This window comes from Taudactylus pleione, unplaced genomic scaffold, assembly GCF_031769625.1.
Source record: "Taudactylus pleione unplaced genomic scaffold, aTauple2 ptg000370l, whole genome shotgun sequence".
Classification (NCBI taxonomy): Eukaryota; Metazoa; Chordata; class Amphibia; order Anura; family Myobatrachidae; genus Taudactylus; species Taudactylus pleione.
In genome coordinates, this window is record NW_028284771.1 from 7,598,443 (window position 1) to 7,610,937 (window position 12,495).

The 12,495-nt window shown below is 44.6% G+C and overlaps 1 protein-coding gene across 2 annotated transcripts in view; it reads right to left on the minus strand.

Moving 5' to 3' along the window:
• The window catches only part of SLF1 (SMC5/6 complex localization factor 1), a 168,460-nt gene that overhangs the window by 93,844 nt on the left and 62,121 nt on the right, over positions 1-12,495 (minus strand). For both annotated transcript variants that reach the window (XM_088444687.1, XM_088444686.1), the window contains exon 5: positions 11,363-11,525. In XM_088444687.1, the coding sequence (XP_088300813.1) occupies positions 11,363-11,525 (163 nt within the window). The remainder of the gene's footprint in view (positions 1-11,362; positions 11,526-12,495) is intronic.

Consider the following 12,495-nt stretch of genomic DNA (forward strand, 5'->3'; position numbering starts at 1 on the left):
AACACACATATTGCAAACAACATATAGCAAGTGTTTTATATAATTAAAAATTGAAATCAGAAAGCACTAGTCTACAATTAGAAATTATACAGACTGTCTCGAATCCACAACTTGTCACCTTATGGGCTTTTCAGACAGGTAGAAAAAAAACAAACAACCCAAATTAACTGACAAGGAAACTAAACACATACAATATAATTATAAAAACATGCAAAATGCTAAGGTTGTCTAGTCTTTGTCACTTACAGGAGCAAAGAATCACACCTTCAATAGTTACGGTTCATCACACCCCTGCTTTAAACAACATGATTAAAACTCAGAGGACTTCATCTAAAATAGGGAAACATTAAATAGCATTAGGTTTGCTTGTACAAGTTGACGGTGGCAACTAAAGTGTTTGAAATAGAAGTATCAGATTATATCTACCATATCATTCTGATAAAACAGAGAAAGCACGGTTCAGGGGGAGGGGGAATCTAATAAGCAAAAATAAATTTGTTTTATGTTAATTTAGAGTGTTGTACTCTGTGTTGAAAACTCACTAAAGCTGGCTTCACATGGCGATTCCTTGATGTGGCAACTATAGACCAAATTGATCTGAAATCACCTTGACTGACAATAATGACTTAATTAAAATCTCATCAAATTTCAATTGTTCCCAGATAACAGACCTGTCAAACGGTGATCATTACCGCCGGCCACGATACCGCTAGTTAGCCAGTGTAGCGTCAACCGCAGTGAGTGCGGTCAGCGCTACACATTTATACAGGACCAGCCCTAGGCTTCCCTGCGCCGGTCCTGTGCTGCACAGCCGAGCCCCTTCCCTCCCCCTGAGCGCTTGCCCAATAGCCGCATGAGGAGGGTGGTAGGCGGGCTCATGCTGTGTATAACACACACATCACTGCCGAGCGACAGCGATGTGTGTGTGAATCAGCAGCCAATGAGGTCAGACAGACTCTCATTGGCTGCTGCTGCACACACATCACCGCCAGCTCTGGCAGCGATGTGTGTGTTAAACAGCAGCCAATGAGAGTCAGACAGACTCTCATAGACTGCTGCAGGCCCACTGCAAGAGCCGGCTTCCTTCCGGCTCCTGCTTTAGGTAATGGGAGAGACGTCATGACGTCTCTCCCATAATGCAAAGCGCGCCAGTCCGGGAGGACTGACGTGCGGCGGGAGCAGTGGCCGGAGCTGGACCGTGGATTCAGGTAAATGTTTTGTTTTTTTTGTGTAACTTGTGTGTCTGCACTAGGGGGAATGGGGGGAGAAACTACTACTACTACTGGGGGCACCATTATTACGGGGGGAATACTACTACTACTGGGGGCACCATTACTGGGGGGGGGGGGGGAGATACTACTACTACTGGGGGAACCAGTATTGGGGGGGAGCTACTACTACTACTGGGGGCAATACTACTACTACTACTGGGGACAGCCGAGTGCGCACCAGAGCAGCGGGCGCCCGGCAAATAGAAATTGCAGCAGCGGCCGTCTCCGCAACAGAGCATTCTCTGCTCTGTGTGGCCACCCTGGTTATGGCTTCTGAAAAAAAAATTGGTAGGTCAGTGGGGGGGGGGGGGGGGGGTTTCTGGGTACTCAGAAGCCCCCCCTGCGTGTGCGAGTGAGTGCCGTATAAAACAAAACAGCAGTGCCCGCCATATAGTAAGCATCCAAGTGGCCGCCATACACTATAAAGATCATTGCAATGAGTGCCATATAATACAGAGAACAACGACCACTAGAAAAATACAGAGGACATCATAGCCACACACTATGGCCACTGAAATGGGATAAATCAGATAGCAAGCAGTTGACAGATCTATATTGATAATACAGCACAGACCCGAGCCCGCCTATCTCCAGGGCCGAAACTAGGATATCTATCACCCGGTGCAAGGCAGCAATTTTGCGCCCCCTCCCTTCCCGTACCTGGATTTTGTTCTTGCTCCTCCTTAAGGTAGTGCACTAGTCAGATGTCCCTGGTATAGTGACTTACATTATTCCACACACCGGAATGCCCATTACACATTATGCCACACACCAGAATGCCCATTACACTTTATGCCACACACGGTAATGCCTATTACCAAAGTGCCACTTACATATTTGCCTGACACCATTTTATGCCCCACAGTAAGGCTTCTAATTTACTTTAAAATTACCTGCTCGTTGTCAGGGGTTCCATGCTCGTTGTCAGGGGGTTTCATGCTCATTGCCATGGGGTTTATGCTCGTTGCCAGGGGGTTTCACGGGAGAAGATGCAGCTTTCAGCATCTTCTCCCGACACTTGAGCTGGCCTAACAGACACTAGAGGTCCTGTAGGGCCTCTAGTGTCTGTCTCCTCCTTGGCGTCGGCCATTTTTGGATGGCCGTTTTCAGCAGAGTCCATGCGGACGGCTAGTCCGCATGGAATTGGTCCGCAGCCAAGGAGGAGACAGACACTAGAGGTCCAGTAAGGACCTCTAGCATCTGTCTTCTCCTAGGCAGCGGCCATTTTTGGATGGCTTTATCTTAATCTGCAGCCAAGCTACCGTGAGTCAGCCTATTTTCACCCCCTGCATTCCGGCACACGATGCACGTGCACCTCTAGTTCCCCCCTAGATGCAGCCCTGCTATCTCCTTCATACTTCACTCCCATCTCCTTCCATACCGTGTGCACTGCTGCCAGTGTGTCAACACACACACACTGAGCTTGCGGCTGCGTGCAGTTGAAGCAGAGCCGAGGGAACCATTATTGGGGGGGAGCTACTACTACTACTACTGGGGGCAATACTACTACTAATGGGGGCACCATTATTGGGGGGAGCTACTACTACTGGGGACACCATTACTGGGGGGGACCTCTATTGGGGACTACAACTGGGGGGGGATACTACTGGGGACACTGCATCGGGAGGGGGAACCTCTACTGGGGACTACTACTGAGGGGGAAGCTACTACTGGGGGCACTGTATAAGGGACTTTCTACTAGGGGACCCACTACTGGGGGCACTAAATAGGGAGGACCACTAAAGGGGGCACTGTATAAGGGTACTGGATAGGGGGGATCACTACAGGGGGCACTGCATGGGGTAGGGACTAATGCTGGGGGCACTATATAAAGGGCACTGCATAGGGGGTACCACTACTGGGGGCACTGCATGGGGTCGGGGACTAATGCTGGGGGCACTATATAATGGGACATGGGGCACTGCACTGGGGGGACCACTACTGGGGTCACTAAATAGGGAGGACCATTACAGGAGGCACTGTATAAGGGGCACTGGATAGGGGGGGATCACTGCTGGGGGCCTGCATAAGGGGGAGCACTACTGGGGTCACTGCATGGGGGGGGGACTAGCGCTGAGGGCACTATATAAAGGGCACTGCATAGGGGGTACCACTACGGGGGCACTGTATAGGGGTGACTACTACTGGGGGCACTATATAAAGGGCACTGCATTGGGGGGACTGCTACTGGGGGCACTATATAAGGGGGGCCACTACATGGGGCACTTCATAGGGGGGACCACTACATGGGGCACTGCATAAGGGGGACCACTACTGGGGGCACTGACTAAGGGGAACTTATGGGGGGCTGCATAAGGGGGACCACTACTGGGGGGTACTGCATAAAGGGGGACCACTACTGGGAAGTACTTCATAAGGGGGACCACTACTGGGGGGTACTGTATAAGGAGCACTACTGGGGTTAAGGTGCATATGCAATGTTCAGAGTGATGATAAAGGGGGGTGTGTCATTTTGACACGCCCCATTTTTAAGTGACCACGTCCATTTTTTTAGCGTGCACACATAGAGGGGGAGGGGCTCCATTTTTAAATTTGCCCTGGGCTCCAAATACCCTAGTTACGCCACTGCACTGGGCATGCATGGGATCTCGCAAGCATCGCGAGATCCCACGTACAGCCCCTGGAGCCAGCAGCCACTGCATCAGGGACAGTGCTGTCCCTGCTATGGTGATAGGGCAACGATAGCTGCAGCTGTCGGAATGGTCAGTGCCACTGACCATTCATACATTGCCCAGCTTATCGGTGCTGCTATATGCATAGTTCCCCTGTAATTTACCGCCCCACCCCTCAATAATACATGGGTACAAAATGTGCGCTGATACCACTTCTTCCCCATATCAACATATAATACATCTACCCTTTAGTTAGCAGGCCACATGTCTAGATTGTAACATGTGTAATGAGCCTAAATGTAGTTCATATATATTCAGAAGATTTTACAAGCATATTAACAATCTTTATTTTCAGCTCGATTTATTTTGGCCTCCAGAAGCAGCCTCTCTAATGCTCCCATGACATTTGTCAATGTCTATACTGTGAGAATCAAAATAAAAAATGCTGTACAGTAAAACCAGTGGATAGAAAACCAGTTGGTAACAGACAAATTGTCTCCAGAAAGCACGGCAGCCTACAGTCACTACAATTACTGTGGGGTCTATTTACTATGTGGTGGCTTGGAAAAGTTGCCAAATATGAGGGTGGTTCAATAAGTAAGGTAACAAGACCTCTCATTGCTTATATTTATTTAACCTGTACATATAATCAATAGTATGGTACAGATTATTTTTCCAAAGATAGTTAAATGTATAGAGCAGTCCACAAGTGCTGATACATGTACAGTCTGTGTGGTATTCTCTTATCACACTGGGAGTTTCTGTGAAGAAGTCCTATATTCTCCAGAAAATCAAGAAGAAATCTCATCAATCACAGAGAATGGACAATTTTTCATGTGGATTGAAGAAACCTTTGGACTCACCCAGATAAAATAAGATACGTTCATTAAAAGGTTTCTTTATGGTCTCCCCGTTGCAAAAGGTTTCTTTATGGTCTTCCTGTTGCATCACTCTTGTTGTCTTCAGCCCGGCTGTAGAAGCATTATTGAGAGCTCCTGCATATATTCTATCCTACTCAGTGACTCCTGTGCAGAATTCCATCTCGCTGCACCCCTGACTCCAGTATCCGGTTCCATCCTGGAGAACCTGTACCATCGGTTCCAGTCCGATATCCTGTACCATCGGTTCTATTCCGATATCCTGTACCACTGGTTCCAGTCTGATAACCAATACCATTGGTTCCATTCAGATATTCTTTATCATCGGTTCCAGTCCGATAACCAGCACCATCAGTTCCATCCCGGTGATCCAGCTATCCGGACGCATTCTGGTTTTATTCCGATGCTTCAGCATCCATTACAGTCCAGTGCTAACCCAGCTGTAATTCCAGCATCCTTACTCATCAGCAGCCGTAATTCGCCTTCTGGTTATACTCCAGCCAGTTCCAACCAAGTTCTATGAGCAGAAACTACATCAGACCAGCCAGTTTCTACTTTCCAGACATCCACTCCAGAACCCACTCAAGTCCGTCCACACAGACATATCCAAACACGACAGTAACAGTCAGGCTGGAGGAGTAGCAAAAAATAAGGTATTTGTTCTTGCGGACTGCACTTCAAAGTGTCAGTAGCCACAGTACCATTGTGGAATTGAATTTGTGGACTTGGGGCCTGATTTAGCAGTGGACGTTAGTGCACTGCTGAACGCAGATTCCCGATGTTTGGGAATCTGGGGGCGGCGATGCCCTCTGTTTCTCGAAACTGAGGCGTGTCACCGCCGTTGCGGGGGAGGGAAGAAGCCAGGATCTTCGTCGTCTGGCGGAGATTTCCTGGCCTCTTCCTCTAAACTGTGGCGGCCGGCTGCAGGACCCAGTGCCAGATTAAGGTCCACATGGGCCTGGAGCTGAAATGTATGAAGGGCCTATGGTGTGCCGCCACAGGGGTGTGTGCCAAGTGCTGTGTCTGTGTGACTAGTGATATGGAGGCATGGTGAGTGCATGGGTGTGGTCTACACAGGAGGTGTGGCTATCTCCATGGGGGACATATCTGGCACCTACCTTCAACCACTTTAAGCTATAACAAGAAAACTTTTGTGTTATTTTTGTGAAAAGGTTGAGAACTGTATGGTCTGCCTTTCCTTGACTGCTAGAATAAGTATTCACTGATTTTGGCATATTTCTATACGTTTTAATTTCAGATCCCTAGCCACTGCAGTAAATTAATAAATTAACTGCCTTCTTAGGTGTTGCTTTTTTTTAAAAAGAAAATAATGGCAATACTTGACCAGGGCAGTAAGGGTTAACTTTGACCACGTCTGTAACAAGGTAACAACCTGGTAGATTCAAAGTTGATACCTTGTTACAGACATGGTCAAAATATTGGTGTTGTGGTGGTCCATAAAAAGATCTTTCCTGGTAAGTGGTGGAAAATAATACATTTCTATAATGCAGCAAAGTGTGTGTGAGGTGTCTCGGATGCACAATGTGTGGCTATTTGGAGAGAGGGGACATTTATGTACAACACCACTCTGTCAAGAAATTCAAAGTCAATTACACACATTCATGCAGTAGCAGTTATGTGATCTATTTTATTAGATGTCCTTGTAGATTCCTCTATATTGGTGTCTGCAGAGTGGCCTGTCCATTACACCAGGATCTGGAGGACCGTCCATGGTGGAGATGAATGTTTTAAACTTTGATGTACGTGAGCAAATGTTATAAGTAAAATTGTTATTTTTTTCGCATAATCACGTGTGCCCTCTCCTTTCAACTTGCTTACCTTTATAATCTATCGCTCCGTGGCTTGGAGCTGGCATGCAGCTGCGCTACATATATACCGGAACAGATAATTTCTGGACATTTCAATCAAATATGTATATATATACAGATAGCATTACAGTGACCACCATATATTATGGAGGGCAATACAGGGACTACCACATAATGCTGAGGGCATTCCATATAACACAGAGAACATCATAGTGACCATCACATAATGCAAAAAACATTGCAGTGACCACCATATAATACAGAGAGCATCGCAATCTCCACCATATAATATGGAGAGCAATACAGAGAGCGTTGCAGTGAGTGCCAGGGACAAACACAGGATTTTTAAGGGGGGGTTTCCATAATATATATATATATATATATATATATATATATATATCTTAAAGCAATCCACACACTCTTCGTTCATAGTATAGTTGCTGGGGTGCAGCATCAATTTTCAGTCTGGGCATTTTACCACAGACAAAAATGTATGACATAGTATAGGGGTGCACTCACCAGACTTCAGCCGATTCATAAATAGATAACTTTATGCCATCATGGATAAATAAAGTTATCTATTTATGAATCGGCTGAAGTCTGGTGAGTGCACCCCTATACTATGATATATGTGTGTGTGTGTGTGTGTGTGTGTGTGTGTGTGTGTGTGTGTGTGTGTGTGTGTGTGTGTGTGTGTGTGTGTGTGTGTGTGTGTGTGTGTGTGTGTGTGTGTGTGTGTGTGTGTGTGTGTGTGTGTGTGTGTCACGCACAGAGTATACATACACCCAAAACATACTTACAAACACTCACACATCATGCATACACGTTCCCCCGTCATTTTTACCAATTAATATTTGCATTAAACAAATAGGAAAATATGGAATAGTAATAGAGTTCATTTACAAAAAAAAAAAAACGCCGGAGCTGTTAGAATTTCATATTACTATATTCCCTCCAGGGACTTTCCCGATGCAGCTGCACAGCACCAACCTTGCCAATTGGACCACACTGACACCAGCAATGTCTGTGTAGATATAGCTTTATTGTATATAATCATGGTGGCACCAAACAGCCCTCTATGTCTCACACATACCAAACACCCTCCCCCCTTCGTCCCTCGGACTTCAATGTCACACACATTCAACACACATACACACACACACATACAAATACATCACACACACACACCCCTACACGGCCAACAATAACAAGAGACTGACCTGGCATGATTCAGCAGTTAGCCTCTCAGTGCCGTGCTGCTTTCCCACGCTGCACCGCGCCAAACAGCTCCTCGATCCCTCCCTTGTATGTACTGTGGGAGTTGTCACTGGAGAGACATGCCGTCTCTCCATAGAGCCAGTACGCCACGCGGGAGCGCCGGAGGAGGCGGAGCTCACAGGCTCACAGCAGGGTTGTGGATAGATCCCCTTCCGTAGATACAAAACCCTCATAGCAGTCAGGACAGCTGAGTGCGCACCAGAGCAGCGGGCGCCCGGCAAATAGAAATTGCAGCAGCGGCCGGGTCCGCAACAGAGCATTCTCTGCTCTGTGTGGCCACCCTGGTTATGGCTTCTGAAAAAAAAATTGGTAGGTCAGTGGGGGGGGGTTTCTGGGTACTCAGAAGCCCCCCCTGCGTGCGCGAGTGAGTGCCATATAATACAAAACAGCAGTGCCCGCCATATAGTAAGCATCCAAGTGGCCGCCATACACTATAAAGATCATTGCAATGAGTGCCATATAATACAGAGAACAACGACCACTAGAAAAATACAGAGGACATCATAGCCACACACTATGGCCACTGAAATGGGATAAATCAGATAGCAAGCAGTTGACAGATCTATATTGATAATACAGCACAGACCCGAGCCCGCCTATCTCCAGGGCCGAAACTAGGATATCTATCACCCGGTGCAAGGCAGCAATTTTGCGCCCCCTCCCTTCCCGTACCTGGATTTTGTTCTTGCTCCTCCTTAAGGTAGTGCACTAGTCAGATGTCCCTGGTATAGTGACTTACATTATTCCACACACCGGAATGCCCATTACACATTATGCCACACACCAGAATGCCCATTACACTTTATGCCACACACGGTAATGCCTATTACCAAAGTGCCACTTACATATTTGCCTGACACCATTTTATGCCCCACAGTAAGGCTTCTAATTTACTTTAAAATTACCTGCTCGTTGTCAGGGGTTCCATGCTCGTTGTCAGGGGGTTTCATGCTCGTTGCCATGGGGTTTCATGCTCATTGCCAGGGGGTTTCACGGGAGAAGATGCAGCTTTCAGCATCTTCTCCCGACACTTGAGCTGGCCTAACAGACACTAGAGGTCCTGTAGGGCCTCTAGTGTCTGTCTCCTCCTTGGCAGGTGAAAAGTTGGAAAAGTCCTTATTTTAAAGGTAAAAAAGTCAGTACTTGGTTCACCCTGGGACACCCTTCTGGGACACCCCCCTTAATGACTTAGCAAAATTTACTTTTTAATTAGCTTCATTTGGATAATAATGACATGTCATTTTTGGGGTGAAAATGTGCAAAGTGCAGGTAAATAGGTTAATTAATATGGGACAGGTATATGTGGGTGCTGTATAAATGGGACAGGTGTTTTTAAGATTGTAAGTGGGTTCAAGAGATGTATTTTGAATTTTTTTTTTTTAAAGTGGCCTAAAATGATAAATATATAATATACAGACATATATTTTGGGCACCCCTAATTTAAGTAGAGCATTATTATACAGAATAACTCTTGAGAAAAATGCTTATAACAGCCATTTGACACAATTTAAGAATCCTAAATACTATTTTATGGCCACTAATAAACTAATATTGGATAACAGGAGATTAGTATCTTTTTTGGGGGTACGTTAAGTGAAATTATTGGGCGATATGCATGATAGGTTTTCACGTGTGTAAACTTATCCCTTTCACCTCTAATTGAATTCCCCCCTTAAACTGCCTCTGGTTACGGTACCATTACCATAGCATCTGAACTTGTGATCTAATTTAAATAAAGGTGTGTTAGTGTAAAAGACACACAAGCTATATTCTTGCATTTCAAAGTGCCACTTTGGAATTTCATATTATGGCAACAGCACAAAAAAGCCCAACTTTGTTCGTTACTCATAACAAAAGATTTGGCTTTAATTTTTTTTGACAGCTGTGATGATCAAACAGCAAAATGCAAAACTTGCAGTGCTATTTTAAAATTCCTGGGTGGTTCTACAAAGGTTTGCATACACATTTAACTCCTAAACAAAAAGTACAAGAGGCCATGGTCAGAGGCCGTGCACACGGGCCCCTGGTCCAGGGGGGGCCCCGCACCGCATACCCTGCACCCATATTATCTAATACTTGCCTTCCCCGAGGTCCCAAGTTGGTGTCTGTCTCAGCCCTGCACAAAACACCAGAAATTGGCTGATGCTGCCATTTTTCCGGCGTTTTGCGCCTGAGCAGTGAGGAAATCGCCGGGAAGATGGCGGCCGCACCATTTCCCTGGCGACCTGCGCACACTCTAGTGCCCAGAGTCTACTGATTCTGCGGTCGGCGGTCAGACGCGTCAGTCTGCTGCCTACCACCGGGGAGAGAGGAGGGGGCCCAGGACGGGGAATGAACACGGGTCCCCTCCTCTCTTAATAAGCCCCTTGCCATGGTCATACCAAAATTCAAGTCAAATGAAAATTGATGAAGGTTCACCTATGATACTAAAAATGTCCTATTCTTTTGGATCTTCAGAAAATACATCACTACAGTAGATAAATGACAGCTTTAGACTAGCATCAAACATTTTTTCTACAGTATATCACAGGTACTGTATATCACTGGATTTAAGGCAGTTATCGATGACTAAAGGGTATGCTGGTTTACCTTCTACCCTGACTGCCAAAATAAGGTTATGAATTATGCCCTGAAAATCAAATCAAGAGTCATCCAGAAAATACATACTTTTTAAAATGATGGGGGGGTGGGGGGTTCTGCTGCACTTGATGAATGAACCTCTAGTGCTAATAGAAAATCTATGAATATTATCTTACATGGCCAAAACAAATTCTAGAGATCGATGACTGCAGAAAAATGTCTTTAAATTTTGAATACACGTTTAAATTAGTAAAATGTGACGACTGAAAAATACATTGTTGAAATTGTCACCGATGGTCCAAATGTAATGGCACAAGTTGGAAAAGCTGCTGAACACCAGTTGGGTTGTCTAGTGCACATCTTGCAGTATGTGATGTTCTCTAAAACAAAAAAAAGGCGCTACTGAACATTCACTATATAAAACAAAGCCCATAACCATGGCCGATTCGTCCTTCTCTTTTATAGACGACGTCAACAATGATAATCATCATCATGTAACTGTGCCTAATATAGATGATGACGGTGAAGAGTCTCACACAGGCACAGCTGAATCAGCAGGTGATATTGCAGCTGAAGATTTGGACCTGGGCTTAACTGTACTTAATGTAGAGCCTGAACATGACTTCTCTGCAGCCTGGTAAATAGGGACTAAAATCCAAAAGTGAATTAGCAATGACACCCTGGACAACCTGCATTTTCTTAGGTCGTACTTTCAGCAAATAGAAAAAAAATACTCCAAAATATTTTAGAATGTTGCAGTTTGCATTACATCAGCAGTCTAGTCAACTAACTTCCAATTTCCAGTGTAGAGATAAAAGCTGTTTTACGGTCTAAACAAGCTGCAATAAGAACATTGAGATGTATTTTAGAGACACAAATAGGACTAACATTACCTCTAAAAGATATTTTCCAAGGTACAGCACAGAGTAACATGGAGCGTTATAGCCTCTTCTTTCTCGATCTTGCAAAAGTAATCTATTGTTTGTGAAAACATGTGTTATTTCTTCATCTGAAGTTTTGGGATTGTACAACACTGCATGTCCAGCTGTAAGAACTCTGTAAAGAAAAAAAAGTTTGCACTGTACATTTTATATGTATGATGGAAAATAAATTGCTACAAAGGCTTTGCCATTTGTATTGATTGACCTACTGTATATAAGCAACCTTTTGGCTGCACTCATTCAAACTATTGAAGAATATACTTCTATGTTCAAGCATTGAACATGCAAGGAAAAGTTTTAGGGATAAACTTTACTGTGAACAGTACATGTAAAACTTTATAATATGCAGGATAAACTGAAAGAAGGGAGAAGAGAGTACGATAGAACAATAAAGGGAGACAACACAGTGACAGCCTAAGACACAGCACCACCTACTGACCAGCTTCAGCAGCCTCTAGCTGTTACCATACTCCAACAGAAAATGTACTTTTTAACAGAGCTTGTAAACAGTGAACCATGAATTATATCTACATCTGTGATTTACATTTTGGGATTAGCTATCCTAATAAAATAGGCATTTAAACAATAACAAAAAATGTAGTGTTTTTGTCCCATATATTTAAACTACAGCATGATGATCCAGTGAGAAGAGGCATCTGCATGGCAAAATTAATGAATATGTCACTCCAATGTAAAAGCAAACCTCTGAGGATTGTGGTCATCAAAAGTATTGTTACGACTACAGATGTGTTTTAAAGACCAAGTAAAGCAATACAGGTTGAGTCTCCCATACCCAAATATTCCGAAATCTGGAATATTTTTTAGCATGACTCAGATAGTGAAACCTTTGCTTTTTGATGGTTCAATGTACACAAACTTTGTTTGAAGCACAAAATTATTGAAAATATTGTATAAAATGACCTGCAGGCTGTGTGTATAAGGTGTATATGAAACATAAATGCATTCTGTGTTTAGATTTGGGTCCCATTCCCAGGATTTTGATATGCAAATATTCCAAAATACGGAATATTCCGATATCCAAAATACCCCTGGTCCCAAACATTTTGGATATGTGGGAGACGACC